The sequence below is a fragment of the Pinus tabuliformis genome, chromosome 7, assembly GCF_031772625.1.
Source record: "Pinus tabuliformis cultivar Carrire ecotype Pingquan chromosome 7, CPIR1, whole genome shotgun sequence".
Lineage (NCBI taxonomy): Eukaryota > Viridiplantae > Streptophyta > Pinopsida > Pinales > Pinaceae > Pinus > Pinus tabuliformis.
The window spans coordinates 141953237-141979817 of record NC_142293.1 but is presented as its reverse complement, the minus strand read 5'-3'; the positions used below and the strand labels follow the sequence as shown (position 1 = coordinate 141979817).

At 43.7% G+C, this 26581-nt stretch overlaps 1 protein-coding gene and 5 non-coding genes across 6 annotated transcripts in view; 5 read left to right on the top strand and 1 right to left on the bottom strand.

Moving 5' to 3' along the window:
* LOC149246244 (FtsJ-like methyltransferase family protein) overlaps positions 1-4892 on the bottom strand; it is a 107170-nt gene extending 102278 nt beyond the window's left edge. Inside the window, exons 1-3 of the mRNA XM_089457842.1 lie at positions 4152-4892; positions 1908-1955; positions 1622-1777 (exon numbers count right to left, since the gene is read on the bottom strand). Of these exons, the coding sequence (XP_089313968.1) occupies positions 1622-1777; positions 1908-1955; positions 4152-4625 (678 nt within the window). The 5' untranslated portion in view covers positions 4626-4892. The remainder of the gene's footprint in view (positions 1-1621; positions 1778-1907; positions 1956-4151) is intronic.
* Positions 4893-23208: 18316 nt separating this feature from the next.
* LOC149246243 (5S ribosomal RNA) lies at positions 23209-23327 on the top strand. The gene has a single exon (XR_016267383.1). It is a non-coding gene; the product is annotated as a 5S ribosomal RNA (ribosomal RNA).
* Positions 23328-23936: 609 nt separating this feature from the next.
* On the top strand, positions 23937-24055 carry LOC149246242 (5S ribosomal RNA). Its single transcript, XR_016267382.1, has one exon. It is a non-coding gene; the product is annotated as a 5S ribosomal RNA (ribosomal RNA).
* A 609-nt stretch (positions 24056-24664) lies between these two features.
* Positions 24665-24783, top strand: LOC149246241 (5S ribosomal RNA). The gene has a single exon (XR_016267381.1). It is a non-coding gene; the product is annotated as a 5S ribosomal RNA (ribosomal RNA).
* A 609-nt stretch (positions 24784-25392) lies between these two features.
* Positions 25393-25511, top strand: LOC149246240 (5S ribosomal RNA). The gene has a single exon (XR_016267380.1). It is a non-coding gene; the product is annotated as a 5S ribosomal RNA (ribosomal RNA).
* Positions 25512-26120: 609 nt separating this feature from the next.
* On the top strand, positions 26121-26239 carry LOC149246239 (5S ribosomal RNA). Its single transcript, XR_016267379.1, has one exon. It is a non-coding gene; the product is annotated as a 5S ribosomal RNA (ribosomal RNA).
* Positions 26240-26581: the final 342 nt, after the last annotated feature.

The following is a 26581-nucleotide window of genomic DNA, read 5'->3' as shown; positions in this document are numbered from 1 at the left end:
GCCAGTTTGGATCGGATTTGGCCCAAAAACAGTGGAATCGGCCAATTATGGTCTGGTTCTGATGACATTGATCTAGTTGGGCAGCCTCCCCCCATTTAGATATTCTCTAGATATCTTTATACCTAGAACAGTCACATTGACATACTTTAGTGATCATTCGTTGGCTGTTAAAACATTTACCTTATCGTATCTTGTCGAGAGCCACTTAGTCAACTCCTGTTGACCAAGCATAAATTGAATAGAGTTATTAGAGAGGATATATAGAGCCATATATTCAAGTTACTTAGAACAACCCACCATGAGAGTTAAACCCCTAGATGGACTTCTATGTAAAGCACTTCATGGAGATAAGAAGCATCCTTATTATCCAACCTGCTTATATGTTCCCTGAATCCTTCCTATGTAATTTCAAGTTGGCTCTCATAAGCTTCAGGTCAAAACCAACAATCATATCACGCGAGGCTGGCAAAGTCTATCTTTAGAAGACCAAGATAAAGATCCATCTATTGTGAGATCAAAGGACACTTTGGCCACCCACTACCTAGACCGAATACCTCTATGCTAATTAGTTCTTTCTTTGTGGTGCTCCTAGCAAATGGCACCCAGAGACAGGTGAATAGAAGCACCAAATCAACCATTATGACTATGGAACCCTAGCAACCATCTGCGTTTGGAAAATTATACCCATACAAATATGTAGCTCCAAACCCAAGACAATTCACACCAGCACCAACAAATTACAGTGATTTTCTTCAAATCTTCACAAAAATCACATCATCTAGGCAATGAGACACACCTCAAACCAACTTTTCTAGGTCCTCCAATCAATCAACTATCAAGAGCTTCTTCCCTACGTAGTATGGCCTCAAAAGTTAGAGGAGACACAATATGAAGCCTTTGGCTTGAGGGAGGGAAGTTGTTACCCTGCCCACCCTTCATCTCCAAGAGATAGCATTGAGGGGTGTTGAGCCTTCCGCTATCTGTCATGTGAGTTATCCTCTGGGAACTTTTGGTTCTCAATACTGTTTGCATGCACATATGACACAAATTTGTTTCTACTCCTTGATTTTAGACTATAGGTCTCATTTAGCATAGATTAGACATGTTTTTGTCATGCTTTTATAAGACTGGCTTTTGCACTCCCACTTTGTATTATGCAGAATTGTACTTAACAGTTCCATTGAATTGTCTCTAATCATTTCTTAGACATTGATATAATTATCTTATTTTATCATACCTCAAGTCGAAATGAGGCACCATGCTCTCATAAGAGATATTGTTTTTGGTAAGGAGAATGAGCTTTGGTCCAAATTTGAAGCCTATTGAAGTGACCAAGTAATTTGTAATTTTTGCAAATTTAGAACACTTTTAGCTGCCACTTGGCTGGCAGCTGGAGGAGCAAATAGTGAACTCAAACCATTTTAGTGAATACGTGTATCATGTGCCCACTAGTAATGTGAGAGTTGGTAAATAGTAGTTAGTATTAACTAATTTCATACTCCCAAATTTTAAAGGACACTTAATTATGCAACAACTAGCAATGATAGTGTCAGTAAAAATATTCAGTATCTTCTAATGTCAAAGACTCAAATATGCCACATTAAAAATTGATCAGGATTACCTTTGGTGGATCAACAACTTGTTGGAAAAGATGTTTAACATCAAGGAGGCGTGGATCAATCTTAGCAGGTGCTTTATATCTCAAACCAACAACATATATTTCTGCAGATGTCGATCGACTGGCAACTGGCTTTGTCACTTCTACTTTTTCAAACAACTGTCATCCACATCTTGAATATCAAATGGATGAAAAAAGGATACATAAACCCATGGCCTATAATATAATTCAAATTAATTAAACAAAAAAAAAGTTCACAGACAGTAAACTTGATTTATGACCAATCTACCTGTTTGAAGCAATAAAGTATTGCATTGTAATCTTGCGATCGAAATACCTGAAACATTACACAAGTGTCATCTCAAAAAATCGCATTTGTAAAAGACTGACTTCATAAGTTACAGATCTTTGCATTAAATTCTTCACTAAAAATAATAAAAAGACTCTGATTAAGTTCTTCATGAAACCTTTCGGTAGAACTTTCATGTATATAGAGACAACATCAATAACCTTCAAACACTTCCATTATCTTAGGAAACAAAGGGAGTAGGGCTCTTCAACTACATTTCTCATATTTACATAAATAGACATGAAACAATTTTATTGTTGCAACTATTACACATTTGGACATTCCACAAGGAAATCTTTGATATAAAGGGTAACTCTCTACAGACACATTATCACATCAAAACAGTTTTGCTAATGTGCCCTACTCATAGAACCACCTTTTCTTTATTGAGCAGCGAGCTTAACAGAGAAAACCAGTAATTCAGCCTACATCTAAGAACAAAGCCCTATAAAATCTGGAATTTCTGTTGAATACTTTAGTAGTACGTTGCATTTTACAAATAAGAGACTAAAATCTAAATGAAGTCCCCAACACCTGAGAACACATCACCTGAGCATAGCAATAGCTGGTAGCAGGACAAGTGGCTACAGGTTCAATCCCTAGCCATCTATTACATAAACAAGAAATATGAAAGTTGGTGCAATGACTACATCACAGTCATTATGACCATGACATTTTTAAATAAAAGAAGAATGCATAATAGGCCAATCCTTCTGAAACTATGTTTCTGCATGGCATCACACTCTGTCCATTGCCCTTCTCCATTGCAAAGGGGGCCATTTTCTGAGATGGGCAACTAGGCAGGCATGCAGGTAGAAACATCTCGGTCACCATATGATTGACTGGTATTTCCTTCTAATGCAAAAGGTGATGTCAAGCTACCTTTGATGGTGAATCCAACCCGTTTCACGTGTTTCAATTTGCGGGGTTCAAATCTGATCTATCAATACCGATTTCTGCTAGGATAGGGTTATTCACATAACATATTGACTCTCTTGAAATCAGATTTGCACTCATCTGTGCAGTGAAGGGTAACCACATGCTGATTTCTGATGTATTATTTTATATGCATTAACGAAGTACAGATGCCTTTTTTAAAACTTTGAAAAAAATGACATTTGATTAAAAGAGAGGTTGAGAGTCAATTCTGTACATTGTTCCTTTTCATCGGAAAGGGATCATTTTTGGAGACTGTACGATTGGGAAGGCGGGTAGAACACCTTTAACACCATAAAACTGGTATTCCCTTGTCATGGAAAAGGCAACGGCAGCCTGCTTTTAAATGGAGAATCTAACCCATTCCACATGTTTCAATTCACACTACACGAAGTCCAAATCTGATCTATCTTGTCTAGTATCAATACAGTTTTCAGCTAAGATAGAGTCGTTCAGAAAAGATATTGTTTATCTTGAAATCAGGACCAAGGTAGGTATGCTGGCATTCTTTATCTATGTAAGAAAAGGTAAATTTCATGTTGACATAGACTGTATTTCTATGCCCGGAAATGGAATATATAATATACAAGCGCTTTTCAAAATGCAAAACATCCGAGCATTTTCCCATTCCCAAGTAGACGATCCAAGAAGTAGACCATGCACGAGTTGTTGATAAATTATCATATGTCTTCTATGGTGAAATTCCCTAGTCTTCCCCGCCGCTTTGACATTTTGTTAATGGAATAGTAGCCCTGTTCGGTAAGTTTATTTGCTTTTGAGCAATGTAGGCCTCTCTTCCCCAGACTCGAACGTTTTGTGTTGAGGTTGACCTTTCCAATGATCCTGAAGAGTCCCTTCAGATCCTGATAGGTGAATGAGTATCCCAATTTCTCTGTTGCCGTTCTCTATTATAGAAGGATCATTTTTGCAGACAGATAGATTATCGTGTAGTCAGGTAGAAACTTCTCGGCCACCAAAAGGTTAACTCGCGTTTCTTCTTGAGGAAAAGGCAATTCCGGGCTTCTTTTTATGGAAAATCCGACCCATTTCACGGGCTTGACGGGGTTCAAATCTGATCTATCAACACATGTTTCAGCGGGTCGGGGTTTACTCAATCAGATATTGTCTCTTGAAATCCATAATCCGCATACTGATTATTACTTTTATGTGTATTGATATAATATGGTGGCATTGATCATATATATTTGTATGTGAGTGAGAGAGACTTAAAAATAGCAAATTCCATACCTTGGAGACAAAAGTTCCCTTGGGTGCCAAGAATTCAACAGCCAGCTTCAATGCATCTACAACCAGGGAAGCCTGCGTAGTGGCTTCCTTAGACCAAGCACCTCCCACATTAGGAGACCCATCATGCAGCACAACATCCAACATATTACATCCATTTTCCTTCATTAATTTCCGAATGGAAGCCTTGCACTTGGGAGTAGTTATGTCCTCCTGTAGAGAGAAAGCCCCTCTAATAGGACGAATGGGCACCAAATCAACGCCCATTATCAGACTCCCAACCGGCATATGCTTCACCGCCACTTGCATCCACCCGCCAGGGGCCGCACACAGATCCAGAAGGGACCTGGCCGAAGAGAAAAAACTGAACTTCGCATCTAATTGGACTATTTTGAAAGCTGCTCTGGATCTGTAACCCTGCTCTTTTGCAAGGTGATAAAATTTATCAAGCCGGTGCTTTCCCTTGGCCTTTCCCATTATGAATACGGAGGAAGAAAGCGGATGAGTTGCTCTTCGTCGACGGAAGAAGTTATAACGCAATATATCGCAAGGATCTTAGAGTTCACTGAAAACGAGTACTATTTGCAGGAGGTTTGTGGTAAAAGGGTCCTATAACCAGCGATTCCAGGGATTCAGGGTGTGCACGGTATGAATATATTTGGGAAAATGGTTGTATTCGGTAGGGTTTATCGGGTTTTCGATGAAAGGTTTAAAAAACACAACTTACTTGTGGAAGTCAAATCATGGTCACATGCAGGTTCAAAATTGAACCACTCAAAAGCCCTTTCAAAGGGTCTAGCGCAACCTAGAAGTGTGAAGTTAAAATTGAACGTTAAAAAAAAATGTTAATTTCTATTTTTACTGGTTTAAAAAAAAAATATATATATATATATATATATATTCACACTGTCCCATGAAGCGTTGCAGCCTCTTGGATAAATTGTGAGATATTTAGAGGTTGGAACTTGGACCGTTTGGATAAATGGTGAGATATTTAGAGGTTGGAACTTGGACCCTACCACTTAGTTGTAATTTGCACTTATTGTTTTCTAATTTCTAAAATTGTTGAAGTACATACTACAAACTCCAAAGCACGTAACTAGTTTTTTAATTGTAATGGAGCGAGTTGTTTTTAATGTGACTTTTTGGAAGCTTTTTCGGTGGGTTTTTCCCATCTAATTTCTCTAAAATCCGGAAGGAATTTATTGAAATCACAAGTTTGATGGGTAATGCCTCCACAATCCAAGTGCCCTAAGGGTTTTACAGGGTGTTGAATCCATATATACAGTCAAAAAACCACTTTAAATAACAGAAATCAAGATTTCACCTCAAATTTTTCTACGAGAATCCAACACCGGAAAGTCCAAAAAATCGCACTAAAGACAACTCCGTAATGGAGGCCATTGCATTGATAGCGGTCATAAATTATAATGGTAGTAGTTTTAGTAATGCAGAACAATTGGAGGAGGGTTGTATCATGTAACATTGTAACTTGTACCACGCTCCTGACTCTTGAAGTTTTGGTATTGCATCTAGCTCAAGTTCAAAATATCAGTTCTTGCATAGGGGATAAGTCAAGTTGGAAGTTGATCAAGTATTCTCTCAAACCCATCTATTGGTTTTGCACAGGCTCATGGATTTTGCAGGCCTGGTGTTTTTTTTTCGAAGTTTTTTCCTAGAATTTTATGGGATTAAATTTGCATAGTTCATAGTAGAAGTACCTAGATAGTAGAGAGAGGCCCCATGGAAAGAAATAGCCAAGTTTTCTTCAAAGTTTTACACCTCTCTGCAAATCCAAATCCAGTTTGTATTCCTATAAACCCCAAGACCTTCGGTCTACTTTGAATGGAATTTGTTTGAATGCCAAAACTAAAATCATTCAGCATGTCTCCCACTTTATAACACCTATATGTTGAAATCGGTCCCCGCATAATAGAGATGGACACAATAGTACATAGGGTACCACACATAAAACAACAGAAAGCCAAGAGGGACCTCTCATTATATGAAGCCCATAACTAGTGCGTCAACAAAAGCTTCCACCTGAGCATGGGAGATGGCATTCTAACTCAGGTCAATGATGAAAAGTTGCCTTGATTGCTCGAAAATAAAGAACGTGATTTGTTTCACACTAAATAATGATGAATTTGACCTTGAAGTGGACAAACCAGCTATAAGAAGGAGGATTTTTTATTAACATGGGAATTTCAACGGAACTTCACTATAATAAAACGAGATTTCTTCATTCAAACTCAAATTTCGAGTTCTCGAGATGTCTTTTACAAATTTTGAGGCATTTAAGAGGGAATTTAAAGGATAAAAGGTTGTTTTGCATTGTATTGGAATACATCTAAAATGTATTTTGTCCGTGGAAATATGTCTAACTAATAGGCATTTTTATCCCCTACATGCCAAGCATTTTTATCTCCCTCAATGCCTAATAGATCTAAGGTTGAAATGGATCATTTCTAATTATATATAGTAGTTCTTCAAGGATGATTGCACACTAAACTACAAAAAAAATGTTATGTTCATTCAATTCACTAGTACCTTGCAGTATTATCATTTGTCCTCTTAAATGAACTACTTAAGTCTATTACTTCTAACCCAATTTGCAGAATAGATAGCTAGCCCCTTATATGTTGCTCATTACGTTGTTCCTCATCCTTTTACTCATATTGTGTTGTTACAGATAAATAATTTTCATGCTACTACTAAGCTTCTTCTTAAACTAGCTTCAGACATTTACTACAATTTTTTCAATAATAAGGTTTTACTCTACAATTTTAATTGAAGTGTCATGCTTGCGATGCTTGAATTAAATTTAAAATAGCGTTATCATTATTCCTACATCCAATTGTATATTATCAATGAACTTAAACTTCGATCTAAATTAACTTCGTCTACAGATTGTGGTCTTATTGGGAAGTAAAGGGGAGGAACTAAGGACACTTACTGTGCAAATGGATGTAATGGATTCATTCACCCAGATATTCTCTGTATGATGCACAAGAACAAAATTATGAGGGATAACAAAATGGAAACCACATGAAAATGATCTATGTTATTCGAAAATCCTACCTTAATAAAAAAACCTATGTCAATTTATATTGAGCTTCTCTCATTGCATTTCCCAATGAGAAGGTTGCGGAGGAGGTTGAAATCTTCTCAACAAAATATCTAAATCAATATCTACAAAGGTTCTAGTCTCCAATCTTTCACGAGAGGTAGTGGATGTCCTAGAATATGGTTGGCAGACATTTTCCATGATCGAAAACCAAGAATGTCATCGACATCTTTGGAAAATACACCATGAAAGTCATATATGAAAATCGATAAACTTTTGGAAAATGCAAAATTACAGTTCAACATCTTTCATTCCTTACAAAAGAGAGCTAGAATATATCATAAGATGGTGGAATGATTTGGACTTGAATTTACGTAAGTGTGTCATGTTGTCATGTTGTCATGATTCTCTGTGATGTGTCATGTTGTCATGATTCTCTATGATACGTACAACATCTTCAAAACAATTGAGCTCAAATTTTTCATTGTGGCAATTAAGAGATGGTATTCATTGATAGAGATTTCCTTTTATAATATATCAAAAGAGTGTACATAATATTTTATAACAATATATGTTTTGAGAGGTATAAAAAGCTAGGAAAAATGTAGGTTAGGGTTTAATATTAACAATTGGGATAACATGGGTGTAGGATCGGAATCGCTGCGCTGAGTCGAACGCCGCTCTGCTTCTGCGCCTGAGGTTTCTCGGCCCTGTGGCCGCCCGAAGGCTCTCCCGAGAGGTGCACCACCCAGCAAGGAATACGCATCCCCTGCAAACAGACAGATTGCATCATCATTCAGGCTAGAACGACTATGCCCGCCGTGGTTTGGGTGAGCTCGATCCGGTCGAGCTAAGGCTTCCCTCATGGAGTCTTCATCGCCCTCCCCCGCCGAAGCCGAGGCCTTTGCTAAACTTCTGAATTCTTTGCCAAAAAAGAAAGCAACAGAGGTTTCGAAATTTGTGAAACGCCTGGATGATATCCCAGAGATCTCGCTCCCTCCTGAGAAACCGATCCAGGTTGCCCTTTCCTTGTCTGAGCGTGCCTTGGTGGGACAGTTCACAGGACTCTGGCCCTCCCCCAAATCCACAGAAAGTTGGGTCGCAAGGAACTGGGCGCCGCTGATATCGGGCAAGGTCACTTCATATTTTCTGGGGAAGGGTTTCTTCCTGTTCGAATTTTCTGAAAAGGAAGATAAGGATCTGATCTTCCGCAATGGGCCCTATTTCATGGGCCCCCAGGGACTGTATCTCAATAAGTGGACGCCCGACTTCGATCCAGCAGTTGACGTGCCCACTGCCGTCCCTGTGTGGGTTAGATTACCCAACCTGCCAATGCACTGTTGGAACTGGGAATCCCTCAAGCACATCGGGAATACCCTGGGTAAATTCATTGATCGAGCAAACAACAAAGATCAATATGACTGTGCTAGAATTTGTGTTGAAGTTGACCTCGAGGTTGGCCTACCTGAGGCAATAAAGATCAGAGTTGGAAGCTGGACGCATGTTCAAAAGCTGGATTATGAACAACTTCCGTTCAAGTGCAGGAAGTGCCAGGTCTATGGTCATTTTGCTAGAGGATGCCCAAAAAATACTGAAGCGGAGAAAGGCAAAGAGGACGGATGGACGCAGGTTAAAAGGACCAAAAGCAAAGCCCCTAGAACAGGAAATACTAATGGGAAAGCTCTCCAAACAGGTTCAGGGCTTCAAAACCCACACATGGAAGAGCAAGGAAATAAATTTATACAGCTAAGTTCAGCAACAGAGGAAATCCAAGATCTGGAGACACAAAAGGAAGAATCGCCCCAAAAAGAGCCCCCCCAGGGACCAAAGCAAGCAGATAGTAAAGCAGACAGAATGGAAGATACACCCTCAGAAGAGGCTGAGGAAGTACAAGGCTCAGAGGACTCAGAAGAAGAAGGTGAAATAGGTGTTACACAGTAATTTGTCATCGTCCCTGTTACCCCTTCTCCCGCACATTGGAGGACTTATTCCGGGACTTGTGAGAAGTGACATAACCTGAAAACACTTGCATTGTATCCCCTTGAGTATGTACTTCATATGCCCTGAAGACACCTTCTGCAAAATACCCATAAAAATAGCCCTTTTTCCATTGGCGCGGTTCCACTGTGTATCACTCGCGCCAATGGGGGAAATCCTCCAAAGAGGGCGTGCCAGCTGGCGCTCTGTCTCAGAGTCGCACTTGCGCCAGCCCAGTTGGGTAAAGTTTTTAACAAACCAACTTACGAAGGTTCTTCCTAACCTATTCATGAACTGATTCCATCTTGAGTTAGTTCAGTTGGGCTTCGAATCTCCATAGAAGGGAAGTAGTTCTCCACCTCTCATGGAAGCTTCTTAGTGATAAAGCCAATCCCATGAATCTTGTGGATGACCCTAACTCCTTCTCTTCTATCTATAGAAGCTTGTCCTTTTGCCTTTAACAAGCTAGTGAGAGTCTCCAAGTTCCAAATTCTAAGTCCCAAAGCCTGAGAATTGCCAAGTTCATGCTACAAGGAGCCTTATTCATTCCCATGAGGCTAGATATTAAGTGAGGAGATTCTTGTCCAAGTAACCAAGGAGACAGAGGCTTGTTCCCCATTCCCAACAAGCTTTGCAAGGCATGTGCTACTGATCACCCAGCCAAAGGAAGATTTGACATCAGAACTATGGTTGTATTCTTCTTTGTTTATCAATAATAGACGACTATCATTATGGTTCCACTCTTTATTGTCTTTGTAATGATGATTGAGTTATACCCTTTCTGACTGATATATAGTTGCATCTATTGGATTTTATGCTTATGTTTGTGTCGTTCTTTGCATGTGCAGGTGTCCGTTCATGAGGATCGTGGGGATTGTGACCAGACGGAGCAAAGGAACGGGAGCAACGACTCTTCTACAAGTATTAGCGTTAGAATCCAGGTAGGCCCTCATCATCGGTCTTTGATTTGCAATTAGGAACCTGCGTGTTAGCGTTGTTTGATTATTGCTAGACCCCATTTGGGCTAGTAGGGATCGCCTCTATCTGCAGAGGGGATTTACCTCCACAACAATTTGGCGACTCCACTGGGGATTTGGCTTTTTGCCTTGTTTCTTGGTTTCTCCTACTTGATTAGCTTTTTGGGTTGAGTCCATGTGTTGCTTCTTGCCCCTTGGTGTACCTAGGCACTGTTGACTTAGCTTTGGCTCATTTGTTTTTTATTTTTCCATAGCAAACTCGGTTGGCGCTCTTTTATAGTGTCACAGTCGCGCCAGTTGCTCATTGACAACCCGCGCCAATCCCTGAAAGGCGCTCTTTTTGGCCTGACAGTCGAGCCAGGCTTGGGAACTTTTGAAGTTTGTTTGGCTGTGAGCCCTCTGAGCTTGGTTTTTGTTCTAGGTACCTTTTTTAGACTACTTGAGTGTGTTGGAGTGTGATTTGACTGGCTTTGATCTTTATCCTTTGGGTGTTTGCTTTTTTCTATCGATTTCACATTTCTAGCCCTAGGGCATCTAGTGGCTTTGTGTGTTGTGCCTTCCTTAGGAGTTTTGGTCTTCTATTAGTCCAGTCAACTTTCTGATTGCTCCCTTGCACTCGTTTAGTGGTTGTTAATCGTTTTATTGCGTTATTTGGGTGACTCGCTTTGTTTTCACTTGAATTCCGCTTTGTTTCGCTTTGAGCCTAGATTACACGGCTCATTGGTCTCTTTGGGACTTTTCTTGTTCTTTGGAGGTTTGCTTGGTGATTAGGGAACTGAATGTGTTTGCATTGAGTGAAATTTGTGTTTTTACTCTTTTGTTATCATTTCTCAAAGTTGTTTAGTGCGTTTTTCCATCAACAAAAGGAAAATCTCTTTTGCTTTGTATTAGTTAATGAGAATTAGAACTTTTCATTTTGATTAGTGATTAGTGATCTTAAAGAAAAGTTTATTGATTTCCATTAGCTAGATTAGGGAAGTTCTTTGTTGTTTTGTGATCATTTCGTTTGCGTGAAAGCTCTCAAACCCTCTCGTAACTAGCATTCATCGAATGAAATGACATATTTTGGCATATAGTTTGCATTTAGGGAATTTTGAGAGATTACATACGGTAAGGCCTGAAAACTAAAACCTAATACAAGATCAACTTTAAAATGAACTGAATGAATCTAACAAAGCATTGGAACATAACGCACACATTTAGAGGTCTAGGCTAGAGACGTGCTCCGGCGTCGTTAAACCTAGTCACTTTTGTTTCATTCAAGGTTGGGTGATTCCTCCTTCCGTGATGCAATAGTGGTCTAGTACGGATTTGAGCTCCCACGTGTCGTCGAGTATATGGGGAGACCCCACTAGGTTATCATCCTTTATCCATAGGAAGCCGTGTCTGCCGCCTTACAAGCCGTAATGCACTGAACACAGCATTCGGGAAGATTGACTGTCGTACGGAAAGTCCTTGGTTTTCATATGACTGCCAAGGTGTATATGCAGTTTTACGGATTTGTTTGGTAAACCCTTTTGCCTAGCTCTCCAGAGTAGTCACTTTCATTCCTTTTCGGACTCCCTAAAAGAAAAGGTCCATCTTAGCACTTGTCACTTCAGGCTCATTAAACATTCGAAGGCGACTAGAGTCATCTTTTTGTCCTTTTCTCGACTCTTAAAAAATGAAAAGGTCATGTTATGTCCTTGTGTCTTAAAATTTATTCGGCCACGATTCACATCTACCCTGTTAGATCTTGTTTGTGTTAGCTTGAGTAGGGTTCTTTCTCGTTTTTGATGGCAACTTTTCCGGCATTTACCAACCCAGGCATCCCCTCTGATGGGAATCCTGGTCATTTCTCTCCTTTTGGAAATGTTGGTGCTCCTTACATGGCAACGTTGTCCCTTCCTGGGTTAACTGTTGGGTTGCCTGTTTGGTTGTTCTCAACCTCTCTGGTCCCTACCGTCTCAACTGTTGGTCAATCAGTTCCTCCACCCGAACAACATCATGTTGATTCTAAGGTGGACCTCTCCCCTTCTTCGCCTGTTTCTGCGTCCTCATCTTCTACTTCGCCTGGTGAAAGTCTGGATTCAAGTAACCAGGTGGCTAAGAAGAAGAAGAAGAAGACGAAGAAGAAGAAGTCTTCTAAGCGAGAGGTTAAAAGTACAACTCAAGTCAAGCCACCTTCTGCTCCTCCGCGGAAGGTCAAATTTCCTTGTAGATTGTGCAAGGATGACCACCTTCTTCGTGATTGTCCTGGCATTCCCAAGATCCTTGAAGTATGGTCTCGTGATCCGGCTCGTCCCTCATCGTCCTCTGAAGCTCATGGCGATGCCATCCTATCAACTGACAACATTCAGAAGAAAGGGAAGATTCGAATTCCGTGTAGACTATGTGAGGGAAATCATCCCCTTCACCTTTGTCCGCTCATGGATAAAGCTTCCGCTGTTTTGGAAAGTCTTACAGCTTCTTCACCCCAACTTCCTATTGGTTATCAGAAGCTCTCTTCTGACCCCCTCCCTGTGGACAACAAGATTGACTTAGATTCTTCTCTTGTCCATCCTCCTCCTTCCGAACCTGGCTGTACCAAGCCTGCTCCAGACCAACCATTGGTCGGAGAGAGGGTCGACTTGGGTTCACCACCTGTTGATTACTTTGTTCCGGAGGAGCATCATGATTCTACTGCTCATGTTCTTCTTGTCTCGTCAGATTCTCCTAAGTCTCAGAACGACCCTCCTATCCTTGCTAATCAAGAGGGTCCTTCTTCAGTTCCTATAGAGCATGGGGGAAATCATACGATTCCCCCACCAAGTAGTTTGGCCATCTCCTTCGACTACAGTCACCTGACTGCTTTCCGCCTTCCATCCCTTGTGCCTTTCCAGATTACAGTACTTGCCTATGATAAGGCAGTACCTGGCACTGTTTTGGATGAAGGTGCGTCTGTCAGTCTTATGTCGTCCACTACTCGGCAAGCTTTGGGTTCCACGCAGCTTGGGCCGGTCGCACAGAATCTGTTAGCATTTAACGGGGGAACCAGTCAACCTCTAGGGGTCCTCCCAAAATTTCCTATTACTTTGGGAGGAAAAACCGTCTATATGGACGTGCTAGTTGTCCGAGGTGATTTAGATTTCAGTCTTCTCCTTGGCCGTGACTATGTTTATGCCATGGGGGCCCTTGTCTCTTCGCTTTTCCGTGTGGTTTGCTTTCCACACAACGGAAGAATCGTGACTATAGATCAATTATCGTTCTTTAGTCCCCCGGTGCCTCCTGCGCAGCTGCCACCCCCTCCTGGTTTTTACCCACCGGTTGTGTCTGCCCCACCGCAGGTCAACTACGTGGCTACCTACCCCGTGCCTGTATCCCATGATGATGCCGTCGTGCATAATGTCCTGGGGGCATTGGGTCCTGACTTCCAAGATGTTTTCCTTCCACCGGGAGTGCCATTCTTGGAAGCAACGACTTCCTGTTCATTATGATGAAGTTCGTTCGGAGCATAGTTCGTTTTCCTATGTCAAGCTCCTTAAAAAATGAAACTGGGTCTGGTCGGAGCATAGTTCGCTTTCCTATGTCAAGCTCCTTAAAAAATGAAACTGGGTCTGGTCGGAGCATAGTTCGCTTTCCTATGTCAAGCTCCTTAAAAAATGAAATTGGGTCTGGTCGAGCATAGTTCTTGATCTTGTGTCAAGCTCGTTAAACAATGAAACAAGGGTTATGAGGATAGTTCTTTTACTGTGTCAACCTCATCAAAAAATGAAACAACTCCCTTTCCAAATCGAGTCTTTTGATTAAGATCTCGTAAAATACAAGTCGAGTCTTTCATAGATCTTGAAAGTGAACCTTCATTCCATCCACTTTGTTGAATGCAATGAAGCTTGGGGGGCATGTACCTCGTTTTGCGTCATTATGTTGGGGGCATGCGAACTTATAACAAGCATAGTTTTTCGTTTCAAGCTTATGTAAACATGAAACTGAATCCAAGCAGAGTTCTCCATGGTTCAAGCTTGTGTAAAAATGAACCCATACCCTATTTACATCTCGTGATTGCCATTTTTATCCGCTGAATTCTGCTAGATGAGCCTTGGTTGTTTCATTCTATCGCCACCATCTCTTTGGCTGATCATATGCTTTCACTTGGTTGTTCTCCCTTTCCTGAGGAACCGCAGCGATGAGTGGTTTTATTAGCCAGCCTCTTGACCATTACATGTTTTGAGCAGTTCCACCATTGCCGGAACCATTTGCTGCCCTTTATACCACTTGTTCCTCTAGGACGAGTATCATTTAAACTCTTTTCTGACTCGTAAAAGATGAAAAGATTGCCGAGTATTTTTTCCCTTTTTGACTCGTTAAAGAGAATAAAAATGGAGGTCTGCTTTCAGCTCTTTTCCGACCGTTTAAAGACGAAAAGATTGCCAAGTTTTTCCTCTCGACTCGTTAAACATAAATGAGAGGCGGTCGTCTTTAAACCCTTTTCCGACTGTGTAAAGACGAAAAGATTGTCGGGCCCTTGTCGTTTCAGGCTCGTTAACGGTTACGAAACGACATGATTTCGGTCACTTTTTTACTTTTTCAGGTCGAAGTCACTAATCATGAAAAGTACTCCTCAATTGTAATGGTCAGGCGGTTCTTTCGAGCATTGTTTTATACTTTTCGGACTCGAGAGACACAAATTTATGAAAAAGGTCACCCCTGGAGTTTACTTTTCTGCTGTCTTTTCAAACTCTCTAAACATGAAAAGACGCCGAGTTCTTCCTCTGTCAGACTTGTTAAAACTTGATGACATCGGATTCCGTCGAAATGACACTTTACAAGCATATGCTATCCCCATCAAGCTTGTCATCAAAAAATAATCGGGGTACTCGCCAGCAATGGTGGGGAAAATGTGTTATGAAACCAGCTCAAGAAAAGATAGAAAAGATAGATCAACGCCTTAGAATTCAGCCTCTTCGAGGGGGCAACCTCCTTTACATTACATAAATGAACAATTCTTTGATGATACAAATGAAAAGACCTCCTTTCTATATATAGGAGTCTAAGGGGTCATAACATAATCAGAGCCGACATAACAATAATAATGTAAGGGCACAATAATAACAATAATGGGCTTCTATGGGGCACAATAGTAACAATATGGGCACTACATGGGTACATCAATATAATAAGTGGGTAATACTAATAACAATAAGGGGTTACACTAGTAGTATAGGGGCCTAATAAAATGGAACCACAATCATTGTCGTGTCGGCAGTATGTCGCTCTTGAACATGGCACTTGTCTGCATTCGTGTCTGGGTGGGGACATCTCATCTCGTTTTTCACTTGCCTCCATGGGTTTGGGTTATCCTGTTTGACCTCTCATCTGCTCATTGCCCTGTCACCATGACCCCTGATCATTTAATGTCAAATACTGCCAAGTCCACTGTCGTGCCGCCGATATGTTCAAGAGAAGTTGACCTCTACAGAATACTCAACCTCCCTCTGATACCTCACACAAAACATCTTATCCTTCCTTGTCTCATGTCGATGATGTGGGAAACATTATGGCCCACCTTCGATCAAGGTCACTTCCTGTCGACTTCAGCTCATTATCCAGGAAGTTGACCTAGAGACTCCCTTCAAGTGCCTTGGAGCCTGCATGCCTCAATGGCAGGTTCTTCGTGTTCGACGCGAGGTTTTCATCATTGGCCTCCGATTGAATGATTCTACGGGTGTTCGACGCCAGCTCACTGATTCGCACGCCGTAGATTGTACCTATAGTACCTTGAGGACCATTGTCATTATTGGTGGTACCTCTCGCGTCTGTTAACAGTTTTCATCATTGACTGGTAATTAGACGATGTTCTTGCATGTTCGACTTCGACTCCCATATTCGCATGCTTGAACTTGTACTTTGTTCGAGTCGAGATGGAGCGCAAGACCCTGGATTTTGTCTGTTGAGATCCAGGTTGCGATTTTGTGGATTATTATGATCATTACATGACTCATTCACTGGATGGCTGCGACCATGCCTAAGTCTACTTATCGATCCTTACTAGATGGCTACGCCCATACCTTGGATCTGGATTTTTATGTACTCTGCTATGGATGGTTGCGCCCATACCACATACATCATGTACTTGAGATATCAGTTGTACTTCTTCATGCAGGTTCTCCGGCGGCAGTGTTTTCAGTTGGCCATGTTCTTGTAAAGCATTTCACCCCTCTCTCTCTCGGGCTTCATGCTTTAGGGGGCATCTGTTACACAGTAATTTGTCATTGTCCCTGTTACCCCTTCTCCCGCACATTGGAGTACTTATTCCGGGACCCGTGAGAAGTGACATAACCTGAAAACACTTGCATTGTATCCCCTTGAGTATGTACTTCATATGCCCTGAAGACACCTTCTGCAAAATACCCATAAAAATAGCCCTTTTTCCATTGGCGCGGTTCCACTGTGTATCACTCGCGCCAATGGGGGAAATCCTCCAAAGAGGGCGTGCTAGCTGGCGCTCTGTCTCAGAGTCGCACTCGCGCTAGCCTAGTTGGGTAAAGTTTTTAACAAACCAACTTACGAAGGTTCTTCCTAACCTATTCATGAACTGATTCCATCTTGGGTTAGTTCAGTTGGGATTCGAATCTCCATAGAAGGGAAGTAGTTCTCCACCTCTCATGGAAGCTTCTTAGTGATAAAGCCAGTCCCATGAATCTTGTGGATGACCCTAACTCCTTCTCTTCTATCTATAAAAGCTTGTCCTTTTGCCTTTAACAAGGTAGTGAGAGTCTCCAAGTTCCAAATTCTAAGTCTCAAAGCCTGAGAATTGCCAAGTTCATGCTACAAGGAGCCTTATTCATTCCCATGAGGCTAGATCTTAAGTGAGGAGATTCTTGTCCAAGTAACCAGGGAGAGAGAGGCTTGTTCCCCATTCCCAACAAGCTTTGCAAGGCATGTGCTACTGATCACCCAGCCAAAGGAGGATTTGACGTCAGAACTATGGTTGTATTCTTCTTTGTTTATCAATAATAGACGACTATCATTATGGTTCCACTCTTTATTGTCTTTGTAATGATGATTGAGTTATCTCCTTTCTGACTGATATATAGTTGCATCTATTGGATTTTATGCTTGTGTTTGTGTCGTTCTTTGCATGTGCAGGTGTCCGTTCACGAGGATCGTGGGGATTGTGACCAGCCGGAGCAAAGGAATGGGAGCAACGACTCTTCTACAAGTATTAGCATTGGAATCCAGGTAGGCCCTCATCATCGGTCTTTGATTTGCAATTAGGAACCTGCGTGTTAGCGTTGTTTGATTGTTGCTAGACCCCATTTGGGCTAGTAGGGATCGCCTCTGTTCGCAGAGGGCATTTACCTCCACAACAATAGGTGAATCACAAACCTCGGCCATAAGATCTTTGAGGGGCCGAAAATCAGCCCGTGAGAAAAGAGAGCAGGAGACCTACAAAGACAAACTGCAAGGAAGTCAACCCACCCTCGAGAAACTCCTGGCTAAAACTCCGAAGATGAATAGAAACCCACCCCAGAGCTCTAAAGGAGCTCTCCATTCCAAAAACAAGTGATGAGGATCGTCTCCTAGAACTGTAGGGGTATGGGGATCAAAATTAACGAAGAAGTTGTCAAAAGTTTGATAAGATCTGAATATCCTGACATATTCCTCATCCAGGAGACTAAAATGGAGGACAAGGCCTTCCTCCATATCGGCAAAAACCTGTGGAAAAGAAGTGAAGGGCAAGCTGTCTCAGCCAGGGGTGCCTCAGGAGGCCTGGGCACCCTTTGGAATGCAAACAAGTTCACAAGGGTGAAAGAGATCGCCAACACTCATTGGCTGTTCTCAAAACTGAAGCACGTTGACTCAGATGAGACCCTCTGTCTCTTCAATGTGTATGTCCCAGTCAGCGCAGGAGAAAAAAAGAATTGTTGGGATTCTATTAGAGAGCTGGCAGACTTTGAAGATTTAGCAAATATCATCATCGCTGGGGATCTAAATCTCACTTTAACTATGGCTGAAAAACGTGGAGGGAGCATTGTAAGGGATCCAGCGCGAGAATGGGTTGAGGATCTGCTCCAGGACTGGGACATGATCGACATCAAACCTTCGTCGGGCAAATACACCTGGTCCAACAAAAGACTCGGTCCGGGCCACATCGCTGCAAGGTTAGACAGATTTCTTGTTCAAAGTTCTTTTCTTCTTCTTGGTCTAGATTCTAGAATGCATATTCTCCCCTGTAGTGTCTCTGACCACAGGCCCATCAAGCTCGATCTTTTGGCTCACTGGGATCAAGGCCCCATTCCTTTTAAATTCAATCCCCTTTGGATCAAGGAGCAATCCTTTTTGCATTTAGTAAAAGATACTTGGAAGCAACCAATCAATGGTTCTGCGTTCTTTGTATGGGAGGAAAAACTCAGGAGAGTGAAGGCTGCATTAAAAATTTGGGCAAAATCTCTCCCAAATCCTGCAGTGGAAAGGAAGAAGCTACAAGAACAGCTAGAGACCCACCATCTTAAATCAGAAAATGAAGAGATCACAAAAGAAATTCTCGAAAAAGAGGCGGACCTTCAGCAAAAGCTGCTTAAAGCAAGCCTGGCTGAGGAAGAGTACTGGAGGACCAAATCTCGCAGGCTTTGGCTTAAGGCAGGCGACAGGAATTCATCCTTCTTTCATAAGCAAGCCCAAGCATGGAAAAATTTCAATTCCATCACCGAAATCAAGGAAGAGAACATCATCCATAGAGACATTCAAAGCATAAAAAATGCGGCCTTCCTCCATTTCAAAAATCTATATAGCGAAATAGAGGGGCAGGGTCAAATTCCATCGATTGTAAATGAGGTTCCCACGCTGATATCTACCAGAAAGAATCAGTTCTTGGAAGCAGAAGTCACAAATAATGAAATCAAATCCGCCCTCTTCTCTATGGAGCCGGACAAGGCCCCGGGCCCAGATGGCTTTACTGCCAAATTCTTGCAGAACTGTTGGCAGATAGTCGAAAAGATTTGTGCAGAATGGTCTGGAAATCTCAAACCTGTCAGAAAATAGGGGGAAGCACTAACTTGGCTTTTCTGGCCCTTATCCCCAAGGAAAGAGGCGCCAGCTCCTTCTCTAGATTTCGTCCTATATCCCTTTGCAATATAGGCTATAAACTGATAACAAAAGTGATTGCGAACAGATTGAAAACAATTCTCCCTGACATTATCCCAGAGAATCAGGGGGGCTTCATTCAGGGAAGACAGATTGTGGACAACTACATCCTGGTTCAAGAGGCGATTCATTCAAGCTTGGCCCGGAAAGAGAAAGGAATGGTCGTCAAACTCGATCTTGAAAGTGCCTTTGACAGGGTGAGGCATAGATTCTTGCTGGATGTCCTACACAAATTCGGGTTTGGGCATAATTTTATCAAATGGATCAAGGCTTGCATCAGTGAGCCATGGATTGCCCCTCTGGTGAACGGGAGAGCCACAGACTTTTTCAAAGCCTCAAGAGGGCTGAGGCAAGGGTGCCCTCTCTCCCCTTTGCTCTTTGTCCTCCAAGCCTCAGTTCTAAGCTTCCTCTTGAATAGAAAACAGTTAGAGCAAGAAATAATGGGAATAAACATTGCAAGAGGAGTTAAAAGCATAAATCATGCGCTGTTCGCAGATGACTCTCTGTTGCTGGGTGCTGCCTCATTGGTCTTGGCTAATCGATTTAAAGAGGTAGTGGACGCCTACTGTGCAGACTCAGGAAGCAAGCTCAACAAAGGCAAATGCCATGTCTTCTGTTGGAATACCTCTGCCAGATCGCTCCAAGCCATTTCTAATTGTTTTGGTTTCGCAGCCACCTCTTCTTGGACATCATTCAAGTACCTAGGGCTCCCTGTCTTTCCAAAAAGGGCTGCCTCTGTTGGAAAAATTCAAAGCCAAAATTCAGTCCTGGGGATATAATTGGCTCAATCTAGCAGGTAAGATAGTGCTAATAAAATTAGTTTTGAACAGTCTACCCATCTTTCAGGCAACAATGATGATGGCTCCCATGGGCATAATGAGGAGGATGGAGGCTTACATAATTTTCTTTTTATGGAAAGGTGGCAAAGCCAACGAGAAGAGAATCCCCTTAATAAGTTGGAACATGATCTCTCTACCCAGAATGGAAGGCGGTTTAAATTTTAAAAATCTCAGCAATCAAAATATAGCCATGGGTGCAAAATTGGTATGGAGGATCATCGCTCCAAAACCGGGTTGGGCACAGCTTGCACTGTGGAAGAAATATTATGGTGGGCAGAGAACACGCTGCCTGAACAATCCAAAGACAATTGCAGGTTCGATGATACATAAACTGTGCGAAAAATCCTCAACCCTTATCAAGCAACATGCGCACTGGATCCCAGGTAATGGTCAGCGCATTCAAATTTGGGACGACAGCATCATGGGCAGTGAGCCGCTTGCTGAAAACCGATCCTTAGCCTCTCTGAAAGATTGGATGGACACTGTAGGTATCAAAACACTGTGGGATTTATCCCACTGGGAAAACGATGAATGGCAGCGATGGAAACACTTAGAGGTGCCACCGAATCTTGCCAATGAATACGCTGTTTTTCTCTCCCACCTGAAAGGCAAAGCCCCTATGAACAGAAGGAAAGCAGACAGCCGAGGTTGGGGCCCGATCCCTGGTAAATACACTGTTTCGCAGGGATATATCCAACTCTCCCGCTATCCTAATGCACCGCCCGATCCGAGGCCCTGGCAGGGGATCTGGTCATCAACAACGCTGCCCAAAATTGACTCCTTCTGTTGGCTATTATGTCATCACAGAATTTTGACAGAAGATAGGCTCAGGAAAAGAGGATATTTAGGGCCATCTCGCTGCTCGCTGTGTGAGGAACAAGAGGAAAATGCCTCCCACATGATGCTGTCCTGTAAATTTGCTGCAGATTTGTGGAAGGAGGCTTTAGGCCCATGGAGCATGAATTTCGGCCCTCTCAATCACTGCTCAGAACTGTTCTCTAATTGGAAGCGAATGTACCCTGGTGGCACTGTTCAGAACCCCCAAATCAAAGATGCATGGCTCGCCCTGCCCAAATTAATCTGCTGGCATATCTGGTTGGAAAGAAACCAAAGGATTTTTAAGGATAAGAAGAGCGCTTCTAAGATAACCTGGGTAAAAATTAAAAGCCACCTCAAAGATTGCATGGGAGACCAGATTAACATGACGGATCTCACTGAACAAGAAATAGTTTGGGGAGCCTCCCTGGATCTCCAATTTTCAGATAAAGTAAAGGCCCCCTCTCCCCCCTTAAAGCCTTGGCAAATCCGCCTTAAAGACACAGAATTTGCTGAATTCTGCACCAAAAAGGCGAGGAAAGCTCTCTTTTTTGACGGTGCAGCTAAAGGCAATCCTGGCAAATCTGGAGCTGGTGGTGTTATCAAAAGTGCAGAGGGCAGAACGAAAGCTAGATATGCTTGGGGAGTGGGCATTAACACCAGCATTCAAGCTGAAGCACTAGCTCTCCTCCAGGGACTCAAGGTGCTCAAGACCTTGGGAATCAAAGATGCAGTTGTTTTTGGGGATTCTCAGACTATTATAAAGGCCATTGTGGACAACTCCTCTCCCTCAGATTTAAGACTATCTAGATTGCTGAGCAGAATTAACTCCCTGACATATTCCTTCCAGAATTTGGAATTTCTTCACATAAAGAGGGATAACAACAAAGAAGCAGATGTCGAAGCCAATAAAGCGGTTCTCCTCCCTCTCGGAAATTATATAAGAGACGGAGAAGAAGGTTGGGATCCCATCCCCTAGCTGTCCGATAAGAATGTTTTATTGTCTACTACTAAAGCAGTTTGTTTGCATCTATAAATTAGGAAAGATAGAGAAATCTGCAAGAAGTACAGAATGCAAAATTTGCAAAATCATTAGGAGGATAGTTATATGGTTCCTGGATGAGGTGAAATCTGAGCGCTTCCTTCCTTTTTGTAATCTGAATCGAGGAATTTCAGCCAAGAAGTAATATATCAGTCTAATCGTTCCTGTAAAAAAAAAAAAAAAATTGGGCTAATTTTCCATGTTTTTTCCCAACAAAAAAGTCAATTTCCATTTTTTTCTAAAAATGGTTCCCCAAATTTTATAGATAAAATTATTTTACCTTTAGCGTCACTAAATAGATATTATATAAAGTCATTAAGATTTTGAATATTTTATAAAAAAATTCCCCAAACATTTTACCATTTGCATATTAATAAACATTGCCCAAAGTTTCCATACATTAAGTTATATTTCCATCTTTAAAATGTTCCCTACATGTGTGTAGATCATTATATGAGATTTTCCATAGATATATCTATGGAAAATTTCTTCAATGGAATATTCTATGGAGTGTGTCAAGTCAATTCATAGGCATCTAGGTCTCTTAAAAAAAAGTTGTACCATTTAAAAAAATATTTGTACCATTTGGGGCCATATAGTTGAAGGTGAAGGTGTTAATGTATCATGTGGAAAGGTTGTAATCAATGGAGATGAGAGAAGTGTTAAGTGAATATTGAATGAAAAATATAAATATTGCAGTGGGGTTTCATCTTAGTTTATGATCCTTTAGCGATGTGTCACTAATGACTCATTTACGTCTAGCCTCACTTAAAAATGAGAGGTGAAGAAATGACGTGGGAGATAAATGCAAATGAAATTATGGAAAAAATCATTGTTAATATGAAATCAATCACAATTTATTGCTTGGAATATCACATGTAAAAGAGGGAATTACTTTTTTTCAACAAGTAAAAGAGGGAATCAATTATTTCAAATAAATTATTATACAGTAAGTTTTTAATTGAAAGGATAGTTATATAACGTAGTGCCTAGAAAACTAACTTTGATATGAATAAAATGACGACCTAAATACATGATAGTGGTTGGAGTTTGATTATGACAGAGATATCTTAGAGCTTCAAGTAGCTCAAACTTTTATTTTTGTGGTAGATCATTGAACCAGCCAACAAATTCGCCACCCACAATGTAGATTCGAGCCCTTTCTATGAATTCAAAATAATTTGTTTTTCAAACTCGGCGGTGTCCCTTGAAGAGGGGGAGGGGGCGAGATCTTTGCGGGTGCGATCATACCAGCGTTAATGCACCGGATCCCATCAGAACTCCGCAGTTAAGCGCGCTTGGGCTAGAGTAGTACTGGGATGGGTGACCTCCCGGGAAGTCCTAGTGTTGCACCCTCCCCCCTCTTTTTTGTGCGGCGTTTTGCGACGTGGGGCTACTTATATAGTGATTTTATAATGGAATCCCGCGAACGAAGAGATCGCTGGAGCATTAAGGGGGCGGGGGGAGCGTAGCCGAGGGAAACGGCGACTCGCTTTAAGACTGCGCCGAGGGAAATTCGAGAACAGGTTCTTTTCCCTGGTCGGAAGTCACGGGCGGGATCACAGTGCAACGGAGGCGACGTATTGCGGCAGTGGGCGATGAATCTAGGAGTCACCGTTCGCATCACCGCTGCGAATATGGCACGAGGAGAGTGGGTAAGAGGTGTAGATCGTATGTGCTTTTGTAGGAATTCGAATTCCGGAAGAACCGTGGAGGGTTCACGGAAAGGCCGCGCGAGCTCCACGCAGCGTCGTCGGTGGTCGCGGAACTTACGCCTTTTCCTTCTCTCTCTTCTTTTCATTTTCGCTCGTCCGTTCTTCCGCTGGCTCCCCGCGGGGCGGGAGGCGCCGCCAAGTCGGGGGAGAGGGCGAGCCCCTGCGCCGAACCGTTTCGGATCGAGGGCCGTGGATGGGGCCCGTGGCTCGGCGGTGTCCCTTGAAGAGGGGGAGGGGGCGAGATCTTTGCGGGTGCGATCATACCAGCGTTAATGCACCGGATCCCATCAGAACTCCGCAGTTAAGCGCGCTTGGGCTAGAGTAGTACTGGGATGGGTGACCTCCCGGGAAGTCCTAGTGTTGCACCCTCCCCCCTCTTTTTTGTGCGGCGTTTTGCGACGTGGGGCTACTTATATAGTGATTTTATAATGGAATCCCGCGAACGAAGAGATCGCTGGAGCATTAAGGGGGCGGGGGGAGCGTAGCCGAGGGAAACGGCGACTCGCTTTAAGACTGCGCCGAGGGAAATTCGAGAACAGGTTCTTTTCCCTGGTCGGAAGTCACGGGCGGGATCACAGTGCAACGGAGGCGACGTATTGCGGCAGTGGGCGATGAATCTAGGAGTCACCGTTCGCATCACCGCTGCGAATATGGCACGAGGAGAGTGGGTAAGAGGTGTAGATCGTATGTGCTTTTGTAGGAATTCGAATTCCGGAAGAACCGTGGAGGGTTCACGGAAAGGCCGCGCGAGCTCCACGCAGCGTCGTCGGTGGTCGCGGAACTTACGCCTTTTCCTTCTCTCTCTTCTTTTCATTTTCGCTCGTCCGTTCTTCCGCTGGCTCCCCGCGGGGCGGGAGGCGCCGCCAAGTCGGGGGAGAGGGCGAGCCCCTGCGCCGAACCGTTTCGGATCGAGGGCCGTGGATGGGGCCCGTGGCTCGGCGGTGTCCCTTGAAGAGGGGGAGGGGGCGAGATCTTTGCGGGTGCGATCATACCAGCGTTAATGCACCGGATCCCATCAGAACTCCGCAGTTAAGCGCGCTTGGGCTAGAGTAGTACTGGGATGGGTGACCTCCCGGGAAGTCCTAGTGTTGCACCCTCCCCCCTCTTTTTTGTGCGGCGTTTTGCGACGTGGGGCTACTTATATAGTGATTTTATAATGGAATCCCGCGAACGAAGAGATCGCTGGAGCATTAAGGGGGCGGGGGGAGCGTAGCCGAGGGAAACGGCGACTCGCTTTAAGACTGCGCCGAGGGAAATTCGAGAACAGGTTCTTTTCCCTGGTCGGAAGTCACGGGCGGGATCACAGTGCAACGGAGGCGACGTATTGCGGCAGTGGGCGATGAATCTAGGAGTCACCGTTCGCATCACCGCTGCGAATATGGCACGAGGAGAGTGGGTAAGAGGTGTAGATCGTATGTGCTTTTGTAGGAATTCGAATTCCGGAAGAACCGTGGAGGGTTCACGGAAAGGCCGCGCGAGCTCCACGCAGCGTCGTCGGTGGTCGCGGAACTTACGCCTTTTCCTTCTCTCTCTTCTTTTCATTTTCGCTCGTCCGTTCTTCCGCTGGCTCCCCGCGGGGCGGGAGGCGCCGCCAAGTCGGGGGAGAGGGCGAGCCCCTGCGCCGAACCGTTTCGGATCGAGGGCCGTGGATGGGGCCCGTGGCTCGGCGGTGTCCCTTGAAGAGGGGGAGGGGGCGAGATCTTTGCGGGTGCGATCATACCAGCGTTAATGCACCGGATCCCATCAGAACTCCGCAGTTAAGCGCGCTTGGGCTAGAGTAGTACTGGGATGGGTGACCTCCCGGGAAGTCCTAGTGTTGCACCCTCCCCCCTCTTTTTTGTGCGGCGTTTTGCGACGTGGGGCTACTTATATAGTGATTTTATAATGGAATCCCGCGAACGAAGAGATCGCTGGAGCATTAAGGGGGCGGGGGGAGCGTAGCCGAGGGAAACGGCGACTCGCTTTAAGACTGCGCCGAGGGAAATTCGAGAACAGGTTCTTTTCCCTGGTCGGAAGTCACGGGCGGGATCACAGTGCAACGGAGGCGACGTATTGCGGCAGTGGGCGATGAATCTAGGAGTCACCGTTCGCATCACCGCTGCGAATATGGCACGAGGAGAGTGGGTAAGAGGTGTAGATCGTATGTGCTTTTGTAGGAATTCGAATTCCGGAAGAACCGTGGAGGGTTCACGGAAAGGCCGCGCGAGCTCCACGCAGCGTCGTCGGTGGTCGCGGAACTTACGCCTTTTCCTTCTCTCTCTTCTTTTCATTTTCGCTCGTCCGTTCTTCCGCTGGCTCCCCGCGGGGCGGGAGGCGCCGCCAAGTCGGGGGAGAGGGCGAGCCCCTGCGCCGAACCGTTTCGGATCGAGGGCCGTGGATGGGGCCCGTGGCTCGGCGGTGTCCCTTGAAGAGGGGGAGGGGGCGAGATCTTTGCGGGTGCGATCATACCAGCGTTAATGCACCGGATCCCATCAGAACTCCGCAGTTAAGCGCGCTTGGGCTAGAGTAGTACTGGGATGGGTGACCTCCCGGGAAGTCCTAGTGTTGCACCCTCCCCCCTCTTTTTTGTGCGGCGTTTTGCGACGTGGGGCTACTTATATAGTGATTTTATAATGGAATCCCGCGAACGAAGAGATCGCTGGAGCATTAAGGGGGCGGGGGGAGCGTAGCCGAGGGAAACGGCGACTCGCTTTAAGACTGCGCCGAGGGAAATTCGAGAACAGGTTCTTTTCCCTGGTCGGAAGTCACGGGCGGGATCACAGTGCAACGGAGGCGACGTATTGCGGCAGTGGGCGATGAATCTAGGAGTCACCGTTCGCATCACCGCTGCGAATATGGCACGAGGAGAGTGGGTAAGAGGTGTAGATCGTATGTGCTTTTGTAGGAATTCGAATT